Below are 25,595 nucleotides of genomic sequence, written 5' to 3'. Positions count from 1 at the left end.
CCAGCGCTGAGGGGTCTGGGGGAGTTGGGAAGGGTCAGGGGGAGGGTCATGGTGGGGCTGGAGGAGCTGCAGGGGCTTTTCCAACCCGGATGATTCTGGGATTCTGTAAGCCCAGCCATGAGATGGCAGGGGAAGTGTCACCAAGCAGGACTCTCTGTCCTTGCAGCATGGGTTAACTGGAGGTTTCTCTCCAGCAGCTTCACATAGGCTCTGAGTAGGAACATCTTCCTAAAACTCTAAAGCAATGAAACTAACTCCCATCCACTTCTTACACCCTAGTTTCTCATAGACAAGACAAGGTCTGCATCGCTCCTGTCGTTCTTCACAACTTGGACGTGCATAAAATATTTACTGGAGAACATTCTCCATTTATTCCCACAAAGTCACTGCTGAATCAGAACAAGAGATGCACATAGTCACGTTACTCATGCTGTGTAAACTTCCAGTCAGGCTTGCTTTTGGCACACCCTAAGCAGCACATTTTCTCAGAAGACTTTGGACCCCCTTACTAAGAGGTCTCATGTAGGACCAGCAGCTTCAACTCAAATTCAGGCAAAGGTACAAAGTGCCATCACCCATGAAGCTTTACTCAGGAGAAGTAAAGCCTCCTATAAGCTGGCCACTACATTTGCTTCTGGAAGAGTAAAACAGGGGTTGGCACTCTCGAAACAGACTTTATCCCCCATGGAAGAGAAACGAGCAGACTGCAGTCTGACTTACTGACAGGTTTATCTGCTCTTAAATGGGAATATTTGGCGAGAGCAGCAAACTGCAGGTTACAAATCACAGCCGGGGCAGACATCTGCAGCATCCTGACAGCGACTTGTTCTGCAGAGGAGAGGGCCGCATCCCTTCTGCAACATCCCCAACTCCCCAAACAAAAGGGCTGCCCTTTCCTGAAGGAGTCGTTGCGGGGAGAAAATGGATCTCTGGGGGACAACAGATAATGAGGCTGCAATGGCTCTTTCTCATCCCACAAGTACGACTGCTTCGAGATCCATGGCCTGTCTGTATGCACACATACATTTCCACCCACTATTTAGAAATTATTCGTGTTTCAGACTATAAAGCCCAAAATGAAAATACAACACAAAGTAGCTTACATCCCAGAGTCACACCTTTCCAACAGAAAATATTCTATTAAGTTGTCAGACTAAGCGTGAACTTCAACAAATCCTGATGCCAAACTTAAAATATTTTATGTGCCAAGACATAGTTAATTTACAAGTCAAAAAAACCCCACAGATCAAAAAGCCATCAACAAGCTGGGTTTTTTTCACTTTTGTTCTCTTACTTTTGTAATAGTGAGAAGTCATGACACCAGTGGAGCCATCAGGAGAATACCTAATGATTTTAAACCTGATTCTATATTCTTAATGAACTGGTTTGCATGTGTGGTTCCTTGCAGCAACGTGTCACTTGTACCAATCTGCCACGTAACAGCAAACTGGACTGTTTAAACGTAATGCCCTTTGAATACAAATGTGAGAGGGCTTAACAGACAGGCTGAAAATAAAAACCAACAAAGAAAGCTGCTTCCTTCCCTTAAAAAAAAAAAAAAAAAAAAAAAAAAAAAAAAAAAAAAAGAGGTCAAATCAATTCAGTTGAAGCTGGCTAAAACTGTGTATTTAGGTTATCCTGCACATCCAGCACTGTCAGCATGATGAGCAGACGCCTGGCTGGGCTTCGGCGTAAACCCCTCCTCATCTTGCTCAGCAAAACCACTTCTGCGCCTTCACGCGATGCCTAAAGCGGAATGCTTAGCAAACCGGGTAATACAGCAGTACTACAAATAATTAAATAATAATATGTAAGCTTATTATGTAAGCATACACCAGTAGTCATAGGGTGGAACAGCTGTTACTGGGAAAATACTGAAGACGCTAAAGGAAGATGAATTCCCAGCATTGAAACAAGAATCCTGCTGCTGAATCCGACCACAGACACAGCTCTCGGGGCTGTTACACCTCCCCTCAACATACAGAGCCCACAAGAGCCAGTTTGTTTGAAACATTAAGGTTTTCATCTGCAAGCCAAGCTGACAGCAAACATATGTTCAAATAGTGCCAACCCAGACAGTTAGTTTGTAGTCATTGTAATATTTTTTGATTTGTATTTCTGTTGTGCACAGATTGTGTTACAGTAAGTGTCCACATCAGTGCGCATCACGGGGACATTACGGCTGATTTTCTGACGGACACAAACACTGTACAAAGGTGATTGTCACGAACAGCCACCTGAAAGGCAGATATTCCCTAATTTACAATACCAAGGTCTTTTCTGACCCCACAGACTAAGAGCAGATGGAAATGAAAGGTTCTGCTTCCTCCAGACCTTGTTTATACCATTTCAACACACCTGGTACATTATTCTCTGTGCGACAGTCCCCTTTTCACCCCAGTTTTGCCTGCCAGCTCTAAAGCTTGCTTTAGATCTTGGCCCACAATCAACAATATTCACTTACTGCTGCAGCTTGACAGGGGAAATGGTGAATTTTTGTTTCTGCCATTTTCTTGCTCCATACCAGCACAGGTTTAGCTGTGACTGATGTTTGCTTCCATTCATTTCTGATTATAGTCAGTATGGGTTTAATTAACTGGCATAGCAACCTCAAGCTATTTTGAAATATTTCATGTGGAGAAAACCAGCAAAGTTCTTTAAAAATGGTAAAGAGTATTGTACTGTGCATGAACCACAGCACCACTTCGGTCTTCAGCCAGGGAGAGCTTCAGCCCTGACAGCTTGACCCCAGAGTCCAAGCTCCTGAGATTTTTCTGCAAAAATACTGAATTTCCTCTTCATCACCTTAACATTGACCTGTAGATCTAAAGAGCTACAAAAACCTGCGACATACAACTGCTCTTTGAACCAAACTCTTGTGATGAGCAGAGTTCACTGTAGAAGTTCACTCAGACCACCACCACCACAGCTTTTACTGCCACGCACATGACACAGATGAGTACAGTCCAAGTCAACAACGGAAGGAAGATAAAGGTCAACACATCCTTCCCTGATGTCTGCAGATGCTCTCGGGAACAATTCCCTCCTCCGGAGTCTCCCTTCTACACTCCGTCAATGCCACCACCTCCAGGAAAGCACCATACTCCTGCCTCCAGTTAACAAGACTCCTCAAGAATTAAGACAATGTCTTTCCAGAAAGAAAGTAGCTAAGGAGGAGTTTTACAACCTTTATAACATTTTCACTGCACACTTTCCCCCTATAATCTAATTGCTTCATTTAATGCATTCAAGAGACACACAAGAAGGCAGAAGCACACGGAGACCCATAAACCAGGCAGTTCTTGGAGATAACATTTGGCCTCACCCAGAGAAGTTTTGAAAGTAAAATCATTTTAAAGCAATTCCAGCATTCACTGGAAGTTGCCACTAATGGTGTAGTTTGCCCAGACTTTTGGTAATTACCCAATTCAGTACAAAACCCAGCAGATTGCTAGAAAATAGAGGCACATCCCCAGGTGTGCTGCTTCATGTTTTGTCCAATGTTGCAGTTCCGATGGAAGATAATGCATCAAATACTCAGCTGCTTATCATGAGCAGTATTTGTTATTTCACCTCAAACTCTGACCTGTTTAACACCTTTCTAATAATCCTCAAGAAGCTGACACGTTGAGGAAGAAACATTACGGCTTTGTGATGGGAGTAAGTATTCACCAGCATAATTCTAAGAGCTCAAAACGCTACATTTTTCCCTTTATGCTAAAAAAGAACTGAAAGAAATCGTATCTCCTCAGAACAACGTGACCCTCTGGAGAAAAGAGCTGCTGTATTTTCCCACCGGTGCCTGGAACAGACAAAAGTGGAAGCTGATGACTAAAGGAACAACTAAAAATATCTGAAGCAGTCTAGATCTAGAGAGCTGCTTGCCCCCACTGCAATTACCAAACAGCATATTCAGTTTCACTGATGCTAATGTGTGCAACAAGTTCATTTACACTTCAATTAACTTCAATAAGCACTTGTTTTCCACAATTAATGACAGTTCTCCTTTCCTTTTGCTATAGCTCCTTTTTCTGCCTGACCCTTAGTGCAGTAAACCACTGCCTCCCTTGTCTCAAACATGGTTTGAAGAGAGTGGGTGAAATAATTAAAAACCCCCACATTTCCAAGACATGTAAAGAAGAGTAAGAGAAGGAAAACCTTGCGCTGGATGGGAGCAGATGGATGCCAGACGGTTTCTGAGATACAGCTGTAATTGTGTATATTGAAGCAAAAAAAAATCAGGAAAATCCACTAAAGAAAAAGTCCAGCACAGAAAACAGGGCAACTCTGGCACCAGCAGGAGGGCTGGTGGCTCCTCTGGGACCTTACCAGGTACGAATACCACATTGCATCAGAGGCTTAAAGTCAGTTTTCAACTCAAATTGAGAAAGAAAAAAAAAAAAAAAAAAAAAAAGAAAAAAAAAAATCACAGCCTGTACAAAAACTCCCCACAGCAGCATTAGCAGGCAAGGCCAAAAGGCTACAATTCACCATTGCTTACTCATGAATTAACTCCCCCTAAGTCCTCAACATTTTTATTTTTTTGGGGGGGGAAGGAGACAAGAAGGAGGTTGGCAGGGGCTGGACTTCAAGCATTTAATCGTCAGATAATTTCAAGCAGCAAATTTCAACCAATAAAGTAAGCTTGAAAGTATCACAAAGGAAAGACAACTGGCAGATGTATGATAACTGGGAAAATATGATGAGAAATAACTGAAGATATGATGAATCTTCCCCAAATCACAAGCAGGGGCTGACCTCCTGGACACCCACGACTGAAACACGCTGGGGTAGGAAACACTGATGCTCCCCAACGCAGCACCAGCAGCCCTCACTCCTACGCTTGCATTTGTCCCATCCACAATTAATACAGAACTCCCTTTTTCTTCTACTCAGATTTCAACAATATTAATTAACACAGAAGTGAGCAAACGTGCTAATTTGAAGCGGTTTCATTCAGGAGTAGTTTGGCCTGATGGAAAATCCAGCTATTGATTTTCCTATAGGTTGCTGTCATCACTTCTGCTGCCTACAAATAACCAACTTAAAGAATATTTGCTTTCCAGTGACAGCTCGTGTCAACAACGGCATGCATTTACTGTTAGGCTTGCTGCATAATAAACTGATATTTTATTATTTAATGTGTTTTAAAATTGTCACTGGAATTCCTGATGGCATTACCGTTGACAAAATGCACACGTATCTTAAATCCCTGGCAAAGAACTGAACTTCCAGAGCCAGTCAGCATTCAAACTCTCATCAATACTTTTCAAGACATGGTATTAAAAAGAATTGCTACTCCTGAACGTATTTACTAAGGAACAGAAGAAAAATGGTATGTGATTAATAGTACAATAATAGTAGCAATAATATAGAAGCATACTCTGGGGAAATACTCAGCAGAAGCGAATTTTGAGAGCTGCTCCCAGTATTTAGAGCGGATTTTTTTATAGCTCACAAAAATATAATTTTGCAAGACTACCTATAATCATTTATTTCTATTCCTTACTCTTTAAATTGGATTTTTGCATGAAGAAATGTTTTTTCTTTGAGGATAGGGATTAAAAAAGGCAGAGTGTTTTCCCACCAGACCTTGACAGCTGTCTCTAAGACACCATGTGTAGAAATGACAGAAGAGGGTCCCATTTTTTGAATATCCTTGAAGTGAAACACATAACAAAGTTGTTGATTTGACCATCGTCTTTAGAAATGCTGGCCCATTTCATCCAAAAATACTATTTGGTGGAAAATACCCGTTGGTCAAATGTGGGTTATTACCATGGGAATAGGTTTTTGGACTCAAGACTGTATGCTGGATCTAAGATCAAAGAGAATTGTATTTCTATTTTGGAAGTTTGTTAATAAAAAAAAAATTAAAAAAATCCAGCATTTGTACAGGACACTCAGTTCCAAAACCTCAAGCTTTATTTTCACAAACCCAACAGCAAGAGCAGAACCTACAACCTGGTACTGTCTGGCAGGCACATGTCCTGCCCCTTCCATGCCAAGCACCAGCAGCGTCCACTGAAATAACGGGGTAGGAAAGCTCCTCCCTTTCTAAAACTAGTTTTTCCCTGAAAGGGCAGATTTTTTTTTTTTCTTAATAAAAAGAATATTTTTTTTTTCTCTGCCCCAGTGTTTATTATGGCATGTGCTGGAAAAAGGAAGCTGGCAAGAGCTCTACGTCTGCCCAAGCCATCTGTTTCTGCTTACTGGAAACCTGCTGGTAGCCCAGCCTCACGTGGAGGAGGCACAAACACACACTCCCCTGCGCTTCAGACAGGCTCCGTGTCCAGTTTTTCACTTAGGTGACGTTTGGGCCCTGTATTTCACATTAAACATTGAGGATAAAACACAAGCAGGGGTGTGCTGGGGAGGACACACAAGGATGGGTAAAAAAAGCACGTTTCACACCACGGGAGGAGTATGAGACAAAACGAGGTTCCTGGGATTAGCTCCATAGAATCCCAGACTCACGGAGGCTGGAAAAGCCCCTGCAGCTCCTCCAGCCCCACCATGACCCTCCCCCTGACCCTTCCCAACTCCCCCAGATCCCTCAGCGCTGGCTCAGCCCGACTCTTCAACCCCTCCAGGGATCCCGGGGACTCCCCCCTGCCCTGGGCAGCCCATTCCAACGCCCAACAGCCCCTTCTGCACAGAAATCCTTCCTCAGAGCCAGCCTGACCCTGCCCTGGGCAGCTTGAGGCCATTCCCTCGGGGCCTGGCGCTGGGGCCTTGGCTCCAGAGACTCATCCCCCCTCTCTGCCCCCTCCTGGCAGGGAGTTGCCGAGGGCCAGGAGGTCTCCCCTCAGCCTCCTCTTCTCCAGACTGAACCCCCCCAGTTCCCCCAGCCGCTCCCCAGCAGACCTGTGCTCCAGACCCTGCCCCAGCTCCGTTGCCCTTCTCTGCCCACGCTCGAGTCACTCAATGGCCTTTTTGGGGTGAGGGGCCCAGAACTGAACCCCCTCAGCGAGGGGCGGCCTCCCCAGTGCCGAGCCCAGGGCTCAGATCCCTGCCCTGTCCCTGCTGGCCACGCCAGGGCTGACACCAGCCAGGATGCCGTTGGCCTTGGATATCATTGGTTCTATCCCTCCCCAAGGGGTTCTGGGGACACTGAGGGGTCCCAAGGTCCCAGTCACAGCAGGTAGGTACACGCTGGGGTTGCTAATCCAACCTTGGTGCTTGCACGGTGCATGGCTGCCCACAGGCTTTTACCAGGGAATATGACACAAATAATTTGTTACTCCAAAATTCACCCCCCTCCAGACTTTCGCTTACCTGCAGAACAACCAAGCACCTGCGCAGAGATACCGTACACCTCAAGGCCCATTTCAGAAGATGAATTTTCTTTTCATTTGGAAAAGAATTTGAATTTTGACTAGAAGTGCAATTTTACAAGTACGGAGCATCATAGCATGTTACATCTGCTGTAATAAAAATACACTGCTGGTATGATAGAGCTAATTAAACAGTAACTTTTTAATAAGACAACTATAAAACTTCCAGACTGCCTTAGGCTACAGAAACATAAATGCTTAATTTTCATTTGTCAGATAGAGAACGACCCTAAAATTACTTAAATGACACTTTTAGCTTCGGAGGATATGAAACTAAACCAGTCAACCTTACTTCCTTTTGATAACCCTTTCTGATGAAGCAGGATTAAAATATCATCAAAATCTGCAGTATGAAAGCAGTATAATTTACAAATGCACCGGTACTAATATTTTCACTTCTTTCATTTGGTTGGTTTGCATTTTCATCTTATATTTTGAGTAATCGGCTACCACACTTAACAACTGAATTTCTATAAAACAACAAATCTTTCAAAGCAGTGAATATTTAAAATACTCTCCTAGTTCTCCATTTTCCTGGTCCACAGAACACAACCTTGGTTTTTTCCCTGGTACATTCTGAACCACAGTCACTCAAGCACAAATAATACACCCGTATTTTTAAGCCCAAGCCACAGTACCAGCTTCACAGAGACAAGACACACACATGTACATCTTAGGGTAAAAAACATACAGGCCCAAGAGAGTAAGGAAGGAGATCCTCCAAACTGTATTTTCCAACTCTTTTCACTTAAGTAATCCATAGTTTGCTGTTCTACACTCCTCCCCCTCATTTTTTTTTTTTTCCTAATTTAATATTCCTGTAGAGATTATTTCAGGTCAAGCAACGGCTGAGCCTACTAAAAGTAATTCTGATTCATTCTCAGTGCTTCAGTCTAAATGCACTTGTGGAGCTGTATTTCACCAAGACGTGCTCCCACTGTCCCTCCGGTCCCTCGTCACCTCCCTGCACCCCCAGCCGTGCCCTCCTCTTCCACAGCATTTGGGCAGGTTTACCCCAGCATGGCAAAATACGAGACACGCAATGTCTCCTGTATTTTCCCTCTGTGCTCCCAAAGATGACACATATTTAGAAATACAGGCACACTTCATGCAAACAGATAATTTTTATTTTCCTTTTATTTACCTGCTTTCCAACTGATGCAGAGCTGCGCAAGAGCAAACGCCACTGCCCCAGGGGATCCATTTTTTCAGATCAGTTGAATGCTGCTGGCTGTCAAACTCGTCTTTCGGAGTGTATCACCCAAAAAAAAGGGTGAGCTTTTTTATAGAATAAATTCAGTGTGCTTGTATAGTCCCACCCTGGTGATGGAAAACCTGATTGCTGAATGTTTTGCTCACGGCTTCAGCATGTGATAAGTGCTCATCCCACGGATTCAATGGAATAACCTGAGACGCACTGGCCACGGTATAACATCAAAATTTCCCTCCTGTGACTGGAAAAGGAAACATTCAGGCTGATCAATGACTGGCTGAAGCCACAACAAAGTGAAATCCCCTCTTTTACTCAACAGAGCAGCTACTGAGAACCTGGTCACATATTTCTATCTTAGGAAATAACAGAAAATCTCCTTGTGGTACAGGTAAACAAAATTTTCAATATACAGTCCTTGGTCTCATCACACCCTACTTACAAATGCTGGGGGAGGAGGAAAGGGGAAGTTGCAGGATTTTTTTTTTTTTCTGCAATTTTCCCTTTTCCCTACAAACGCACTGTCAGCGTGCTCCCACGCCAGCTGCCTCCCCCCTGCCCTGGGAAAGCCCAGCTTGGGAAACTGGGGCTCAACTTCTTCAAACCCAGTTAACACAGTTCCCTGCCCCCTAAAGGGGGTTCCTGCAACATATTTGCAAGAGATTATATTCAAAATCCCATCTCCAACTACTTTATTTTTTCATACGTGTCAGGGAACATCTCACATGAAGGAAAAAGGAGAAAAAAATCATGTTTGAAAAAGATGCACAAGCTTGAGATAGCAGGAAGCAGTAAACCAGGTATTTATCACCAGGTCAATGTAATTTTAACTATATTCTGAGAGTCCAGAAGGCTCCAGAGAACTGTCTCTTCACAGGCATTTAAAAGAACCAAGAGCTGAACTCAGTGAGCTGGAAAAGCTAATTTAAAGCCTATTAGATGTCCCAAAGCAAGGAAATTGCTTTCCGGGAAGCCCCACCAAGCGATGGTGTAACTCACACTCATTTTGAGCAGGGTGATGGGAAGAGGAAAGCTAAGAGTTCACCCATGTGCTCTGTGGGACTCTATGTTTCACGTAACAAAAACAAGGTCTTTTACTTCGACATTAGCAATTAATAATTGCGGAAAACTCAGAAAGGCAGCAGATAAACTTGAGTTAATGAAGTCTCAGTAAGACTCATGAGGAACTTGAAGCATCGTTAGATGGAAGACCAGAGTTGGTTTTTGTTGTTTTTTGGTTGGTTTTTTTTTTTTTTTCAAGAAATCTTTCTAGCAGCTGCAAAACAACAGGTAGTTCTGATTTTGCTAGGTTGAAGTCAACTGCTTTACACTGAGAAAGAAAAAAAAAAAAACAACAACAAAAAACCCCAGGATAATGTGCTTGTATACTTCCAAGCACAGCACGCCTGGCAGAACCACTCGCTCCTGCACTGGTAAGAATTATCCCAGAGACCACAGGAGGCACTGCCAGGGTGCTGAGGGCTTCTCTCCATCTCACACACTATTCAACAGAGAGAATAAAAATAAAATAATAATAAAAAAAAAAATATATATATATATATACACACACACACATATCCTATATGCAACATACTTCAGTGATAGAGAGAAATGGAACCAAGCTGCATTTACAAGCAGCTCTGCAGTCTGTGTCTGAAACATATCCCTTCCTTTCCTATCACATCAGGCATTAGCTATAAAAACCTGCCCTGGGGCATGCATATTTTGTGCTTATGATCTGCTTTTCCAGCTCAAGTCATTAATGTACAATTTAATGCAAGTAAGCTCTTTCATAAAACATATCTTAGCCTTATCAGAAGTAGCACTGGAGCAATTCTGAGAAAAAAATTCTATCCTCAATGCTTCTCCCTTCATACTCAAACGTACCGCATACCTTTCCTCAAAGGCCATGGAAGAACCATAGTCTGAAAAATAAATGAGACAAAATAATGGGATTGTAACTCATTTCCAGGCTCCAACTGATTTTTTTTCACCTATTTCACTGTCTTAATTATTTGGCTGTATTAACAGCAGTAAGTTACACAAAGATTTTAAAAAAAAAAAAAGAAAAAAGAAAAAAAAATTGCTGGAGAGCAGAGACCCAAGTCTAATTATCAACAAAACTGATGTTAACTACACTTAGGTTAATAGTACTCTGCGGAAAAGTGCTTCAAAACAAAATCAAAACCCAACAACATAAGAAAATCAAGACACACTGGCTTCCAAGAGACCTTTTGTTCATAGATCAAGTAGATCAACTACAAAGGAAAGTGTGAGAGAAAAGCAAATTAAGTCATAAACCTCCTATAAAATGAGCTTCCTCCGTGTCTGAACAGCAGATTTCCGGGTGTCACCAAAACCATCAAGAAAGCTTTAAAACTTCATGGAAAAAGCCAAACTCAATCACCTTCCTGCATCTCCTGGCTGCTCAGTCATCGCCTGCTCTAACCAAGTCAGCAAAATAAAACACAGATGTACCATGACAGACTAAGGCAGGAGTTTTCCTGCTAACGACAGGTTTAAAAGCAAAGCACATGCTGTCACCGGTGGGCAACTCTTAGGAAAACAGTGGTGTTGAAGGAAAGAGAAAAATCGTTCAACAAAGCTACACAAAATCCTGAGATCTACCTCAAAATTTCTTTTCTGGAAAAATCTTTAGTATTTTCATTTACTGTCACCCTAGAAATTCTGTTTTTCCCTCTCACACACACACAGGCACAAAGCTTTGATTCTTTCAGGGAACCAACTAAAGGCATTAACTAAAAATGAAAAGCAAACCAGATCAGCCTAAGTTGCTTCCTTAAAAAAAAAAAAAAAAACCAAAAAAAACACAACAGATAGATAGATATATATATATATATTTTTTTTTTCACAGCATGCTAATTAATAGCTCAGAACCAATATTTTGATATCATGATTAAGATCAGTCCATTATCAGCATTTTTCTCAACAGCAGATCAATGCAACTGCAATTCTGGCAATTTGCTCACTAAATGACTTTCCAAGATGCGTTCCTGAGATAAGGCAATGCCTTCTTTAAAGTGTTTTTGAGCCAGTGAAAGATGAATCCTCGGGGAGTATTTTCGAAACAACTGCCAACTAGATTCCTCAGTAATAAAGCAAAACTTTTGGTTCACCTGTATTGACAAAAAAAAATGTGAAGTGAGGTGGAATGGCAAGACACTGTTGTTTTTTTTTTCTCCTTATTTCACAAACACTGATCATCAAGAATAATATTGGGATGGAGGACACATCCTAAACATCATTTTTGGAAAAATGTAAAACTGAAATTCTTGACTTCATTGTATTTTAACCAGAGGACACAGTTGAAGAGCTGCCAGTAGGTGAATCACTTTTTCTGCCCTTTACTCTTCCTGCTCTACTTACTGGTTTTCACAACAGTGTTTCATGAGGAGCTGCACTGATGCTGGACAATATAAATAAAAGAAATGCCATTTTTCAGGGTTCTGGAAAAAGGATAAAGAGGGAGGTCACAAAATCTGCAGGTTTCAAATTTTTCAGTTTGGACAAAGTTCACATTTCCTGATCAGATTTTGGGGACGGTTATCATGCCACTCAATCATGACCAATGCAAAGTGGTAAAATAGGGGAAAATGTTGACTATACATGCAACTGGTTGTCTCTAAACTCACGAGGATAAAAAGATCATGAGAAGATGTTGTTGGCTCTGCAAAGGCCCCTGGTTTTCTACCTATCCTTGAGAACTAACCCGCTGCACCCGGGGGGTACTGATGGCTCAGGGTGCTGCCTGAAACCCAAACAATCTGCAAAGTTACCTGCCCAGGCATGGATGGAAGGCAGGAGGCTCCCAGGCAGGCTGCTGCCATGTGCTCTCCGGAGCAGAGTGATTTGGGACCGAAAGGCAGAGGTTTGGGCGCTCAGTGAAACCACACACTGCACCCACGGGAGCTGGCTGCAGTGGCTGAGAGCTACGGCTGTAGCCCAGTGTCCCTCCACCTCCCAGCACTGGTACCGAAACACCTCTGTGGCCTCTTTCGGGCAATATTTAGAGGAGATCTTCCAGTGATTCATTCATTATCAAAAGCCTTTCTAAAACAGCATGATTCCCTCAGCAGAATATAATTCGAAACTTATCTGCATACCTTTCTGTGCAGCATCTCAACCTCTTCCTTCTATGAAGATCTAAATCTAAACACATTTTCTGTTGACACTTCTGATACCTGCAGAGCTTCCTCCTTCAGAGGGGAACCCTTCATCAAAAAGATCTGAAGAAACTCATTAAAGATCCAAGACTTTTACCCCTCGATGACTTTTAATTAGTGCATGCTCACCCACGCAGGCAAAATACATCACAAAACCCACAAAAGTAGAGGTACTGTAAGACATAACTGTACCAACTTGACCAAAACGGACTTTTCAACACTGAAAATTCAAAGCAGAGTAGAACTGTGTATTACCTTTTATATATGTAGAGCTATAATACATCTATGTATACTATAATATATATGCATACATACATGTATCTCAGCTACCACACAAGGTTATATAAACATCTATCTTTCTTACTTTACAAACTGTTTCTGGTGTTACACATCCTGGTTTAATGGGCTAGGAACAGCATTATTTTTGATATAAATATGGGGATGGTGCAAGAAGATCAGCTCTTTGCAGAGGATGGGTGGTGGTGAGTGACCGATATTGAAACATGGTACCTTCTGATGACTGAATCTCAGAATCACAGCATCATTCAGGTTGGAAAAGCCCATTGGGATCACCGAGTCCAACCATAAGCCCAACTCTGCAAAGTTCTCCCCTACATCACATCCCCCAACAGCTCATCTAAACGACCCTTAAACACATCCAGGGATGGTGACTCCCTTCCCTGGGCAGCCTATTCCACTCTCTGACCACTCTTTCTGTGAAAATTTTTTTCCTAATGTCCAGTCTGAACTTCCCCTGTTGGGAGTTTAAACCCTGAAACATGGGTTCACCTCTCAGTTTCTTTAAAACCATTCACTATGGTCTGTAACACTGCTTTGACTTCACTAAGTACACCAGACAGATTACAACCCTTTTCACATTTAAGCTGAGCTCTCACTTTGCCCTGTAGTCTGTTAGAAGCATTAATAATTTAAGCATTACATAAATGTCAAATTTTACTTTCCTCTGAACCAACAGAATTGTTTCGGATTTCCAGTATTACACCAGCTAACAGCACGGCTCAAAAAAAAAAAAGCATAACAGTAAACTTACTTCATGAAAATTTATTTATAATATAATTCAATTAACAACTCTAACCAGAGTATGTTTTAAAGCAGTGCAGTCCCTCAGAACAGCACAAACACCTGCTGTGATGAGCTACCCTATCCTGTCAATACAGCCTCTTAACAGAAATGTTAACCATTTTTCTTAGACTAATCATAAGTATTAATTATAATAAATATATAAAAATAATAATAGTAATAATAAAAAATAAGCAGATTGATGATAAAAAGTGTCAGGATCTCCAGCGTTTTGGAATCCCACTGTATATACCTGAGTGCAGCTGGAGTTGCACACAGATGTGAACTCTCTTTCGTAAGTAATTTTTTTCTTACTTCCCAGTTAACAGTAACCAGTCACTTAGCACATACAGCTTCTGGCAAGTATTTCAGGTGGGCGTCAATGCTGAAGGAGACAGAATAACTTAGGCCAAGAAGGATTTTCAGGGTCAATCTGTCCAACCTCCTGCTGACAGCAGAGCTGAGCTCCAGGCTGCTGGGACGTGTGCTCGTACTGGGGGGGCTTCGAGGAGAGGATGGCATGCTGCAGCCCCCCTGCACTCCTGCTCCTGGGCTGCACACCACCTTCATGGAGAATTTTTGTTTTTTTCCCCCTCATAGAACCAGTTGCTTGTGCCCACTGCTTCCTCCCCTTGCGCTCTGCACCTTGGTGTAGGGCTTGGCTCTGTCTTCTCCATCCCCTTCCTCCAAGTAGCTGGAGACTGCAGCTCAGTCCCACCCTGCAAGGCTTCTCCTCTGGGCTTCATGTCCTTGTGCCCTTGCACTTGGCTTTGCCCAGGGCCTGGAGGCTTTTTGATGTCCCTCTGCAGAGCAGCCCCGCTCCTCCCAAACCAGGGCCATCTGCCAACCCCTTGAGCATGTGCTTCATCCCCTCACCCAGGTCACTGGCCAAGATTTTGCATATGAACACACGGCTGAACAGTCTCCAGTGGAAAATGATGTATAAAGACCTTTGCTCTCGTGTTTGTTCAGATTAAATAAGGAACAGCTGATGGGCAAACCTGACTTCAGAGTTTGCTCCCTGATAAAGCGCAGTAGCAGTCGTTTCATTTTGATCCCACGTGTCTCCAATGACAAGATGATGGTATCACACAAGAGTCCTGAGTGATCTCCTGGAAGGACAAGAACACGCAGAACATGCCGAGTTTTACTACGTTAGATGAGCTTCCACAGATGTGAACTTATTTGGTAGCTGTCTTCATGACAAAATAAATAATTGTTTTTAAAGCGTCTTGGCCAATGTAAACAGGAAAAATCCACTGTGTTCAGAGGTCAGGCTTTGCATGTCTTCTATGTTTTTGATGTGCAAAGGATGTTTGTTAGGACATTTTAGATGTATACACAATGCAAAATCAGAACAACATTAACTAACATCCAACTCCTGTACCACACCTTAGAAAAAAAAACAAACCAACCACACAACAAAAATTGTTTCTTGATGAATATAAACCACTTTAAAACCTGCAGTTATTTCAGCAGACTTCAACTGCTGATGTTTTGCCCATTTGCCACAAGCACTCAAGAGGCAAAATCCCAAACATCACTACACCTCAATGCAGCAGAAATACAAAGAAAGCTCAACTCAGATGTTCACTGATGGGTGTGCGACCGTATTTATTCCCGACGTGCTGGTTACTCACTTGAGTTAAAGCATGTGCACCACTGCCACCCCTCCCAAAAAAAGACAAATGCTTGCTACAAGTTTAAATGTGCCTCCCCAAGGCTTCTTTTAAGCACCCTTCTCCACCTGAAATTAATTAATTACATCTACTGAAAAGGCTGCAAGTCCAGAAAGAAACATACCAAGTGATTTTAAAATTGATAGTAGGAAAGCTGGAGTTGGCAAGGAGCTGTGGAGACCTGGTCCAATCTTCTGTGGAAAGCTGGGCCTTAGATTAGGTTTTCCAGGGACTGTCGGAGTTATGAGTATTTCCTAAATTTATTTTAGACCAGCAATTATGAAAATTACTTTTACCCTGCGCTCATTAAGGAACTTCCTTTCATGCACATATGAGATGACAGCAACTTTGCAGCATTCCCTGCATATCCAGCTTTAGATAAACTCAAGAGATGAACTCCTGATCAGAAATCCTGAACAAAGAGGTGAAGTTGCACCAGAGCAGACCCGGCCAAAACCCTCAGCAGTTACAGGGGTTACCTCCGCATGCCTTCCCCTCGCCTTCAAAATACAACAGCACTGCCTGAGGAGCAGCGAACGCTGCTTTGTGGGAAGCCTTTAAGGCTGTTCATTAAACTTGTAGAATTTACAGTCACTTCTCTACATCCTTTTGACCCAAAGCAGCACATCAGGACAAGCAAGATACGTCTCTTCAACTGGATTGCCATCATGATGGTCCTTTATTGGATGCTGGCACCCTCCCCGGGCAGCAAAACACAGCGTAAATGCCACTTTTCTGGGGATCATAATTCACACCGATGCCACATGGTGGTAGCACTACTATAGGGATAGAGAGCAGTGAGCTCTCACAAAGCATGTGGGGTCACACTCAGCTGCAAATTGCGGTATTTGATGTTCCTCTAGGAAGCCCATTTCATCTGACCTCCCCAGAGTCAAAATAAGGGGACACCATCCTCATTTCAAAGAGAATAACCATTTGCACTGGAGTTTTACATAACTCCAGTCATTTTTCTAACATCTGTGCCTAAATGAAACAACAGAGCACAGTAGATGTAACACAGATGGCTCACAAAGTCATTTAAAGTACACAACTGCTACGGTTTTCATCACAAATGCATAAACTGGCCCTTCATAAAGCTGTATGCGGAGAGCTGCCGCAAAGTCCATTGTCTTAACAGCCTCCAATTTCACAAGAAATGACCCTGCAGCAGAATGTTTCTTGGTCTCGAATGAACACAATCCCAAACCAGTTGTTTCATAAAATGGTTATAACTATCTTTCTAATTCAGTCAAACATCTTATTCAAGGTAAGAGTCAACTAAAAGCAAGAAAAAAAAATAAATGAAAGGCCTTTTCAGCTTTACCATGCACCTGTATTTTTAAAATACAGTTTTCCTACTGCCTAATGTGAATCCAGAAAGCAAAAATTCACAGATTCTCAGGCCAAAGTTTGCAAGCAACTTCTTACTGGAAACAAGCCACTCCAGGTCTGAAGAAAGACTTAAACCACCAGAAATCTTCTGCCACCGTAAACCACAGAGGCCAGAAGAGCACGCAGCAGGGAGAAGGTGGCATATCTGCCCTTAGGAGACGCTTTACCTCACAATGGGTTTCACTAATGCTTCATCAAATACCAGCCTTCATGTGTTCAGTCACGTTTATTTACTGGTTCTACCAGAAAATAATATTGAGACTTTATGGTTTTGACTGTAGAGTAAGAGATGGGGAAGATGTTTGGGAAATAATGGTGGAAGAAAAACAAATGAAAAAAAACCCACAATCCTCAAACTGAATTCAGTAAACTCAAAAATTCACATATTAGGGTAGGAAATCCTGCAAGTTGAATTGTCTGTTTGCTGGGAACACTCAGTTCTTGCTACACAACCACAGCCTCCACCAGCACCACCTCTACCCTACCTGGACAGCTTCGGCAGATGACTGCCAACAGCTACAGAATTGAATCACATCATTTTTTTTAAAAGATTGTATATTAGATATCCACGCAAAGATTCCAACCTTTCCAAATTAAACCCCTGAAAATACCATCCTCAGTCAAACTGCTGAGCACAGCCATGTCCCCTCCTCCCAGATCCTCAGCAAGTTCTGTGAACTCCTCATGAATAACTCCTCCGTAGAAACCAACACTGCTGGATTCATTTCGAGAACAAAAACGGTATTATAAGAAAATATGCTGCTCACAATTCTGGTGTAATATCTTCAAACAACAGTGTAATGTCAAAAACGGCATTTTGCTTACCCGAACTTGAACAGTGAAATTTCTGGCGCTCTATAAACAAGTGAAAGTTTCAGGTTTTCCTTGACAGTAGAAGACCCATTTTTTCAAGATACAATTTTATTATTAAATAAATATGTCTAAATTGTTTTAAGGACTTTATTCTGTCTCTCCATTTTAATTCCCACATATTAAAAGCTTATGTTACAGTTACCAAATTTGTACAACTGCCTACATCGTGCAAAAGCACACTGAGAACTTCTGCCTCCAGCAGACTGTGGGTCGTTACAAAATGTCCCAACATTAATGCAGAGCTGTCTAAACTAATGAGCATGGAAAAAAAAAAAAAAATGTTAGCATCTCTGCTACTATATCTTATGCTTCTTCCAAAACCAAAAGAACCAACATAAAAACAACTTTTCCAGTCTCTGGAAAAATTCAGCATTTGTGGATCCCTGCTCTTGCCAGCCTCCTGCTCCTCTCTCCCAGCACCGGCTCCATCATCTTAGCTGGGGCATCAAATTCCCACCCAAGACTTCATTATCCATATGATTCCTTAGACTTCTTCAGGTTTCTGTGCTGATCATCAGGTTTAATTCCACAGCAAATAACCAAAAAGAAGAAAACCACCACAGAAATAATTTAAAATATGGGTATTTCCCTGCTGATGACCCTATTTCCTCTGTGCTTCAGTATCATAGAATAGCAGGTGGGAAGGGCCCTCAAGGAGCATCTGGTCCAGCCTTTCTTGGCAAAAGCACGGCCTAGATAAGCTGGCTCAGCACCCCGTCCAGCTGAATCTTTCGAAGTGTCCAGTGTTGGGGGAACCCACCACTTCCCTGGGGAGATTATTCCAGTGGCTGATTGTTCTCATTGTGAAAAATTTTCCTCGTATGCAGTCAGAAACCCACCACCCTCGTCTTTTCCACGGAACTCCTTGTAAAAAGGGAGTCTCCATCTGCTCTGTAGCCACCCTTTAAATAGTGGAACATGGGAAGGTCTCCCCTTAGTAATTCTTGTCGAGTACACAAGTAAAATGTAGTGCAGTACAGTCATCTTTAGGAAAGGTTTTTCCTCACTTCTGAATATTTACATTGTAATAAGATCAGCTATTTAAAAGAAAATTAGCATAAACTAACTACACATAGGAGCTATGTAACAGTTTCCATTTTAATATATCATTTTTATAGCATTTTGGCTGGGAATTTTCGGCATAGGTGCATTTCCTTTTGTTACAAAATAAAGGTATTTACATGATTTCTTCCTCCAGCTTAATGAGGTGGCAAAAAGAAAGCCTTGGCTATTCAAATATATTATTCAGATAAGATATTTATGGAAGATCAACGTTTACACTTTGGACTACAATCTCATTGAGATCAAAGATGTACAGTGCTTTATAAGGTGCACTGTAATGGGGAATTGAGGTTCTAAAAATGCTAGTAGAAAAAAGGAGGGTAAAACTCACTTTCATACTTCAACGTGAAACCTCAGCATCACATGAATATGGATTTTGCATTTCATATATATATAATCACAAGTTTGTAAGGTGCCTTGGGACCTTTGAAGAAGGCACAGAATAAATGAAAATCATTTTAATTAAAAGCAAATTAAAGGGCTTCCTAATCCAGGCAGTAGTAGCAAATCCATGGAGACTTTTTAGAATATGGATCCTTGAAATTACACTGCTTATAGCTCTCCCTAATTCCAGCATCCTTCCCCCCGAAGGAGGCTCTGAATCTGCACAAGATCAGGTTTATTATGAAAATTCTGCTCTAGTTTCTAAAAAAAGATTTTGTTCTAGTTTCTGAGTGGCCAGAAGCACGAGCAAATAAAAACAAAGAAATGAGAAAGGGAATGTTTTTCCTCACTGCAGGGGAAAAAAAGATAAGATTCTATTTTATGCTTTTAAGAAGTCATTTCAACGCTGATTAAGAAAGTTGGAGTTTTCCTCCTTGACAGGAAGCTTTTGAAATACGACTCAAAAATAAACTAGGCAACCACATACTAAAATGTTGTCACAGAAGGGGCTTCATGTTAGAAAACTCACAAGGTAAAAGAATGTGTAGAAGTAAAATAGGCCTTATAACTGTAATCTCTTTCATTGGAGTTCTCACAGCAGGAGGACGTTCTTGGTGAAGTCTCACAGGTGTCCTACTGTCTGCCCCTAGTTCACCACTGCTTATACCAATAAATAAAAGAATTTATGAATATTACTAAAAATAAGCAGGAAACTAAAACTGGTAACATTATGTTCATTTTTGTCTAAAAGGCATTTTTACATGTATTTATCTCATAAAGTGATTGAATTCCTCCATTACGAGGAAAAAAACAACCCAAATCACAACCTTGATGGAAAAAATCCAAACATCTGAACAAGAGGAACAAAAAAAGAAAAATGGGCAAAACGCCTGGAGAAACTCTGCTTTGATTTTGACACATGGGAATAAATGGAAAAAAATATTCAGCTAACCCTTTTTTTTTTTTCTTTTAATCAAAACATCTTCCATCTCGTGTGCAAATTTCAGCAGCTGAGAAAGCATCCTACTCAATCTCCCCAAAGTGGCGTCAGCATGTTTTATGTAAATACTAGTTAACAAGGGATGTGTGTTTGCAGCAAACATTTTAGGGTTCTGCTTTAGAAGCTCTGGATTTACCCTCTGTGTCAGAGGATAAATTGTACTTCTGAAGAAGATAATATGAAATATTATCTCTGTAAGGACATAGGAGATTTTTTTTTTTTCCCTTTTTAAATAGCCCAGATGTATTTGTTATTGAAGTTTTAAACAGTTATTTAACAAATTACCAGAAGCAAAACTTGATGACTAAACTCTGCATCAATATGTGGCAATATAGATCTTGAAAACAACCTTATTTTGCAACATCCGGAAATCATGTTAGGGTTTGATAACATGCTCATTCTGAAAGGATTACGGAGAGCAAGGCAATTTCCCCCTGGGACAATCAGAGAAGTGTCACAGGAAGTGCAAACCTGACAGGCTGAGTGGTACAAGAGTGTGCTCTCAAACTGGGACATCCAGGGGAAGCCACGAATTTAAGTCAGAATCTCAGTTCTTGGGCAATGCCAGTTCCCTCTACCCTAAGGGCAGTCCTGGCTACAGCACCTACTGCCACAGCCCGAGGAGAGGGCAGCTCTGTCACAGCCATCTGTGCTTTTACAGAAACATGGCTCTCCATGTCACGTTTCATATTGATTTAGTAATAATTAGTTTATTATTCTTCCTGTTCAATCTTTTTACTTTTGTCTTTGCGTGGCGTCTTTAAGACACGGCCACCAGTTGCGACGTAGCCATCTAAAACACCATCTAACCATGGGGGACCTTCTTTTTAACATTAGGCTGAAAGGAAGCACAGCTCACAGCACTGGAAAAACAAAGAGTGCAGCACGTGCATGAATACAAACAGCAATAAAAACAATATCCAAGATCAGAGGCTCCTTTTTCTTCCCCTTCGTCCCTTCTCTCCTCCCTCCGTAGCTGAGAACCTCAACCGCTCCACACCACACCATCCCTGGTGTTGGCATAACTGTTTGCTGTAAGCCAGCCTGAGAAACTATCTGGGTTAAAAGAAATAAATAAAAGATAAATAAAAGAGCCCTGCAGAAGGAAACATTTCCCTGATCTGATTTACAGCCCGCAAATAACAACATTACACATCTTCAGTGAGTGGCAGCTCAGGGGCATGAATAAGTAACTGAGGACAGGCAGAAACCGATTAACAATTTTTGCTGGAAGAAGACATTCATATAACCCGAAGAGCCTTCATTCAAATCGACAAAACAAGAACACTGTTAGCTCATTTACTTCAGCCTTTGTCTGTTGTCTCTGTTTAGTTTGTAACTTTTCCTGTCCAAAAAACTCCTTCACAGAATGGCTCCCTGTGGGCAAAAGGGAAGATAAACAGACCAGAAAGACCGACCATGCCAAGCAGAGCAGCTCCTCTGTGGAGCCAAGGAAACGCAGGCTCTGCTCGCAGGTCCTGCAGTCATCTCTGTCTGGTGCTCAAGTAAATCCTGAACCATTTGCACAGATATGGGAATAGTTTTTTTCCAGTGTAATGCAAAGAGAACATTAATTAACCCCTCTCCCATCCTGGAGACCGGCACTGCCAGGTCAGGTCTGCTCCAGCAGACACTTGGCCTGGGAGCAGCATCCACACCACCAGATCACTGGTAAGAGTTATTTCCCTCAGTTCTCTCTTCCACAGCCCATATAATGCAACTCTACTTCATGAACATGATAGATTGCATTAAATATTATTTAAAGAATATATTTTTCCATCGACTAGAGCCTAGAAAACCTGTTCCAAATGAGATGACACAACTCAATGGACGGCAATTCCTATTTTCAGTCTCCTCAGAATTTTATCAGCTTGAAAGAAAGGTAACTTCCAGATAAGTACATACAATCTCCAGTTTCTGAGGCATTAAGTTTTATCACAATGGGATTCTCACAATCACATACCTCAACAGCAGGAAACGTTTAAACATCACCTTCGTCTTCTTCATTCTAGCACAGCCTCACCTTAACCATTCCACAACCAATCTGTAAGATTCAAGGAACTATTTTGTCATTTAACGTTGCAGTACAGGAGACGTGACCTCCTCCCCTTTGAATTGCCAATTTTCATTATAAATGTGCTTTGATGCTAAATTGGCCTATAGCCTTTTCTTCTGCTTTAGAATAAACGCGATGCAAATAAACTGTTTCTCTGCCTTAGTGCAGAAGAAAGTTCCAACTCCACAGATTGAGTCGACTGGAGAGGACTTTTCCTTGGAGACTTCTACATGCACAGGAAGGAGGCCAGCATCCTCCAGAGACTCACAGTGATGCTTTAAAGAGCAGAAATTGGTTCCAAGTTTGTTTTCTGTAACATTGAGGGGATAAATACAAGTTACTGCCCTCAGAGAGCATTTCATGATTTATACAAAATTTCCTTCATTTGAATATACTGGATGCGTCCTACAGGGGCTTGGATGTTGCTATCTTAAGACCTTCCTGTAGAAACTCTGAACCACCTTTTGCCTAATGTGGGAGATGAAAACTCAAACTTGTATCAGTTTTTGCTTATTTCAGCTATTTTTCCATACAATTATCCAAAAAGAAATGGTGACCTTCGTTCTTCCTTAAGTCATTATTACTACTGGCTCCAGGAGCACGTCAGATGTTCATGTTTGAAGGTTGGATAAACAACCCAAAATCCAGTTGCAAAACAAAAACTACCGGTGGGAGAGTGAAATAAAAACATATAAATCTCCTTTCAAAAATACAGGATTTCACATGGACTCTCACTATTTTGCAAAAACACGAGGAGGGAGGAGTTCTACAACTCCAAGCTGAAAACACATAATGAACACCGATATATCTTCTGAGATCTCCAGGAGCTGTTCAAGGCCAAGAATGACGACCAGTACAGTGACTCCTGCCACCTCCAGAGTCCCATAACTTCCAATGCATGTATTACACACATTTTTTTTTCCAGAGTGAAGTCCACACATGACAGGGTTTTAAAGTCAAGGGGTAGACTTGACTCTCCATGTGCTCTTCTGCTGCCCCAGTCCCTTCCACTCCTTAAATAATGGAGTTATGCCCAGCTTTTGGCACAGTCTTATTTTTCCATGAAGAAAACACCCTCTTCAACTTGGTTGCCTTCAAAAGGCTCAAATAACAGTACCTGTCTTTCAGATGAACCTTTCCCTCCAATACAGGTGGCCAGATAGGCCTATACAGATGAATTCAACTATAAACATCACAGAGTTAGAAATCAATCAGCTTAGAAAGGCCTTTCCTGCTCGTGTGCTCTTCTTTCCCTCTTGCTCTGAGGTTGAAGCTACAGGAAGGACAGACATGGCGACGGGACCTGGCAGGCAGGTCCACAAACCAGCAACAAAAGATGTGAGGCGCTCAACAGACTTATGGGCTACACAAGAATGTCTGTCCACACTCCACAGATGTGGAAAAAAATCAACACTCAGTCTCCTGGGTCACGTGTATTCCTCTCTTACATCTCCCTGTAGAGTGTAAAGTGCCCCTACTGCAACCACAACTCCCAGGGAGATCTGTTTCAGGGGGACAGAAACCCAAAGGGTCTAGTTTTAAGGACCTCTGACTGTTCTCATCCCTCAACCTAAAATTCAGGGCCCTCGGGAACCCAAAGCCTCAGAGCGAAGACCAGTTTAGCAGCTTCCCAGTAGCTACACCACAGCTGGGTGTGGGGAGTGGGGGGGGGAACCGAAGAGAATCACATCCCAGCCCAGAGCATTCAGAAGTGAAATGATGGCACAAACGCTGGAAGGTGAGGACTATTAGCAAGTCGTCATAAGCTCCTCTAATTATTACATTCAAGAAAAAAAATCTTTTGGAGACAATATGAAAGACGTCCCAGTCACTTTTACTGATGGCAGCAAATATATTGGTGCATCTGAGGAAAGATTTTTTCTCTCTTCATTCCTCCTGTGTTTACTGTAAGGAGCAGCATGTTTCTGTAGCTCCTCTTCTCCAAATCCTCCATTTGCCAATGAGATTCCTTCGGTCACATGGCAAATTCTGTACGTAGTCATGAAAAAGAATTTTGACAGCAGCTCTTACCTCTTCTTTTAATGGCTATTTCCTATCTGACAGCTATCCTTGTTCCTCTAACAGACACGAACAACAGAAATATAATTTTGTTACCAGGAATGATCAGTTTATGCCTCAGTCAAAAATATAAGAAAGCTTCTGCACAAACCACCCCCACCAGGTCAGCGTCAGAGACACTCTCAAGAGTACATAGCCTAAGCCTCGGAAGGAAGCAGCACAGAATGCCACAACATTAACCCAAGTATCTATCCCTGTTAGTGCCTTAATACCATGCAACAACGTACCCTGTATCTTCACAATATCATGCATTATTTCACAATATCAGTCAACTTTTTATTTCAAGTATTGCTGAAACAGAGTCTGCACAGTCCACAAGTTGGCTCCTGGCTGGTCCTCACGGGTTACTGGGAACTGAGGTTAACTCAGCAAGAATATGCAATAAATTTGTTCCATTTGTTATGCAGAAACATTGTAAAAGGAAAATGAAAACCAGATGATTTTTTTTTTTAAATGCTAACAGTAAACATGTTACCGAAGACATAAACGGAGAGAAGGTATCCCCCAAGAGATGAGCCAAAATGAAGTGTAACATCGCCCAGACACAGCCCACCCACGCGCAGTAACAACTGCTCAACATTCCCAATAAGAAAGTTGTTCCTTTTCTTGTAAAAATAACCCTAGAAAACGCCCCAAATCTGCTAAATTAAACCCAGACAGCATCAAACTGGACCGCTGTGCTGAAGTGCCGTTCAAGTCCTTCCCTTTAGGCTGGAGCGAGGGATCCCTGCCTGCCCTGGGCCATTCAGTTAACATGAAACAATATTTTAAAATAAAGTTTTAAAAGACATCTACGAAATAATGCCTGCTAATAGTATTCAAGGCTGGAAGGAGAAATAATTTGGATTTGGATCTCTGGACCACAAGACCATGACATAATTTTAGCCCTCTATAGGATCCAACATTATAAAGGTTCCTCATTCATTTAGATGATATTTTAAAGACTTGATCCTGGCTGAAAGCTCACGGACGGACAGACACTCAAAACAGTCTCAAACAACATCCATCATCTAACCCTATACTCAATGCTCCCTCTTGTGATGCTATTTATCTGCATAATTTATTTCCCTTTTTTACTTTCTGCTTTACCGTCTGGCAGGACATTGACACTACATTAGCTGGTTTCATTTGTGTTGAGAATTGGTTTTGACTTAACATTTCAGATACAGTGGTGCACCATCAGTAGATAAGCTGGTCTGGCATTAAGAAAATGACCTGCATCTCAAAAAAAAAAAAAAAAAAAAAAAAAAAAAAAAAAA

At 41.8% G+C, this 25,595-nt stretch overlaps 1 protein-coding gene across 4 annotated transcripts in view; it reads right to left on the bottom strand.

The window, feature by feature from the left end:
- PTPRE (protein tyrosine phosphatase, receptor type E) overlaps positions 1-25,595 on the bottom strand; it is a 95,373-nt gene that overhangs the window by 67,866 nt on the left and 1,912 nt on the right. Inside the window, exon 1 of one of the 4 annotated variants that reach the window (XM_026851409.1) lies at positions 11,935-11,972. The exons of the other annotated variants lie outside the window; for them this stretch is intronic. Coding sequence (XP_026707210.1) covers positions 11,935-11,957 — 23 coding nt within the window. The 5' untranslated portion in view covers positions 11,958-11,972. Of the gene's footprint in view, positions 1-11,934; positions 11,973-25,595 lie in introns of those variants that run through there. 4 annotated transcript variants of the gene reach the window in all.

Source organism: Athene cunicularia, assembly GCF_003259725.1.
Source record: "Athene cunicularia isolate RWA chromosome 6 unlocalized genomic scaffold, athCun1 chr6_part1, whole genome shotgun sequence".
Taxonomy (NCBI): Eukaryota; Metazoa; Chordata; class Aves; order Strigiformes; family Strigidae; genus Athene; species Athene cunicularia.
The sequence above is the reverse complement of the archived record's forward strand: the minus strand, read 5'-3'. Positions and strand labels throughout refer to the sequence as shown.